The 1,026-nt window shown below is 40.7% G+C and overlaps 1 protein-coding gene across 1 annotated transcript in view; it reads left to right on the top strand.

Moving 5' to 3' along the window:
* Nucleotides 1–1,026, top strand: part of FAT4 (FAT atypical cadherin 4) — a gene marked incomplete at its 5' end in the record, with an annotated part of 131,502 nt that overhangs the window by 127,050 nt on the left and 3,426 nt on the right. The window contains 1 exon segment of the mRNA XM_009071562.1: nucleotides 414–675. Coding sequence (XP_009069810.1) covers nucleotides 414–675 — 262 coding nt within the window.

Genomic DNA, 1,026 nt, shown 5'->3' with positions numbered 1-1,026 from the left:
TGTCATAATGAAAACTAGACATGAGTTTTTTTGGGCAAGGACAACATATGTTCACTCTGCAAAGGATTTTCCACACTTGCATTGAAGATGGAGGAAGAATTACTCTTTTATTGGTTAAAATGTTCTGTCATGTGCATGTCTTATAGCTGGCTTCTCAGTAGGTGTCTCTCCTGTGAGATTAGCCAGGGAATGAGTGGGTGGCAGCTCTGAGATGTAGACATGAAGTTTCTGCAGAATTTTCTGTAGATGAAATGAGATGTATTCAATTCTGGCCAAATTTTTAGTACTAAGTAATTAATTCATTCTTAGTACAAAACAATTATTTTGGGGAAAATGCACTCTGGCTTCCTACTACACTGAGTGGTTATGTGTATATCGTTTTAAAATGATGTATTATGCTTTCTTCTGAGCAGATAAAAGGTGGGAAAGTGCATTACATATCCGATGCTGGAGTTGCTGGGAAAGTGGAAAGGAATATCCCTGAGGTGTATGCTGCAGATGGTCAGTGGCACTCGGTCCTGCTTGAGAAAAATGGGTCTGCCACTATCCTGTCTGTTGACAAGACTCACAGCCGAGACATTCTCCATCCCACCCAAGACTTTGGTGGGCTAAATGTTCTCACCATTTCTTTGGGAGGAATTCCATCAAACCAACCTTTCAAGAGCACAGTTGCAGGTAACATTTGTTAATTTTTCTTTTAATATATGCACATAAGCAGATTTGAACAGACCGAGAGTCTCTGTTTGCTTTAAGGTTGCCCAAAGTACTGTGATTCTTGATCAGTAATTAGTAAATGTCCATCCTTTGCCAGAAAAACTGCAAATTGAATGAGTAAGGATTACAGACTTTGTTCTCTCAACAGATGCCGCAGGTTTGTTGTTTCCAAAAGCAGGCACTCCATCTGCAGGGCTTTTGGAGGTGGAGGGGTGGCTTTGCTTGTTTGTCTGCACATCAGTGGCCGTAATTTTCTTACCCTGATGGAGAAGAAAAGGTTTATTCTTTACCTGGGTCAGAATCTGGAAGATC

Source organism: Acanthisitta chloris, unplaced genomic scaffold (genome assembly GCF_000695815.1).
Source record: "Acanthisitta chloris isolate BGI_N310 unplaced genomic scaffold, ASM69581v1 scaffold8010, whole genome shotgun sequence".
NCBI classification, from domain to species: Eukaryota; Metazoa; Chordata; class Aves; order Passeriformes; family Acanthisittidae; genus Acanthisitta; species Acanthisitta chloris.
This window is presented reverse-complemented; position numbering and strand designations above follow the sequence as displayed.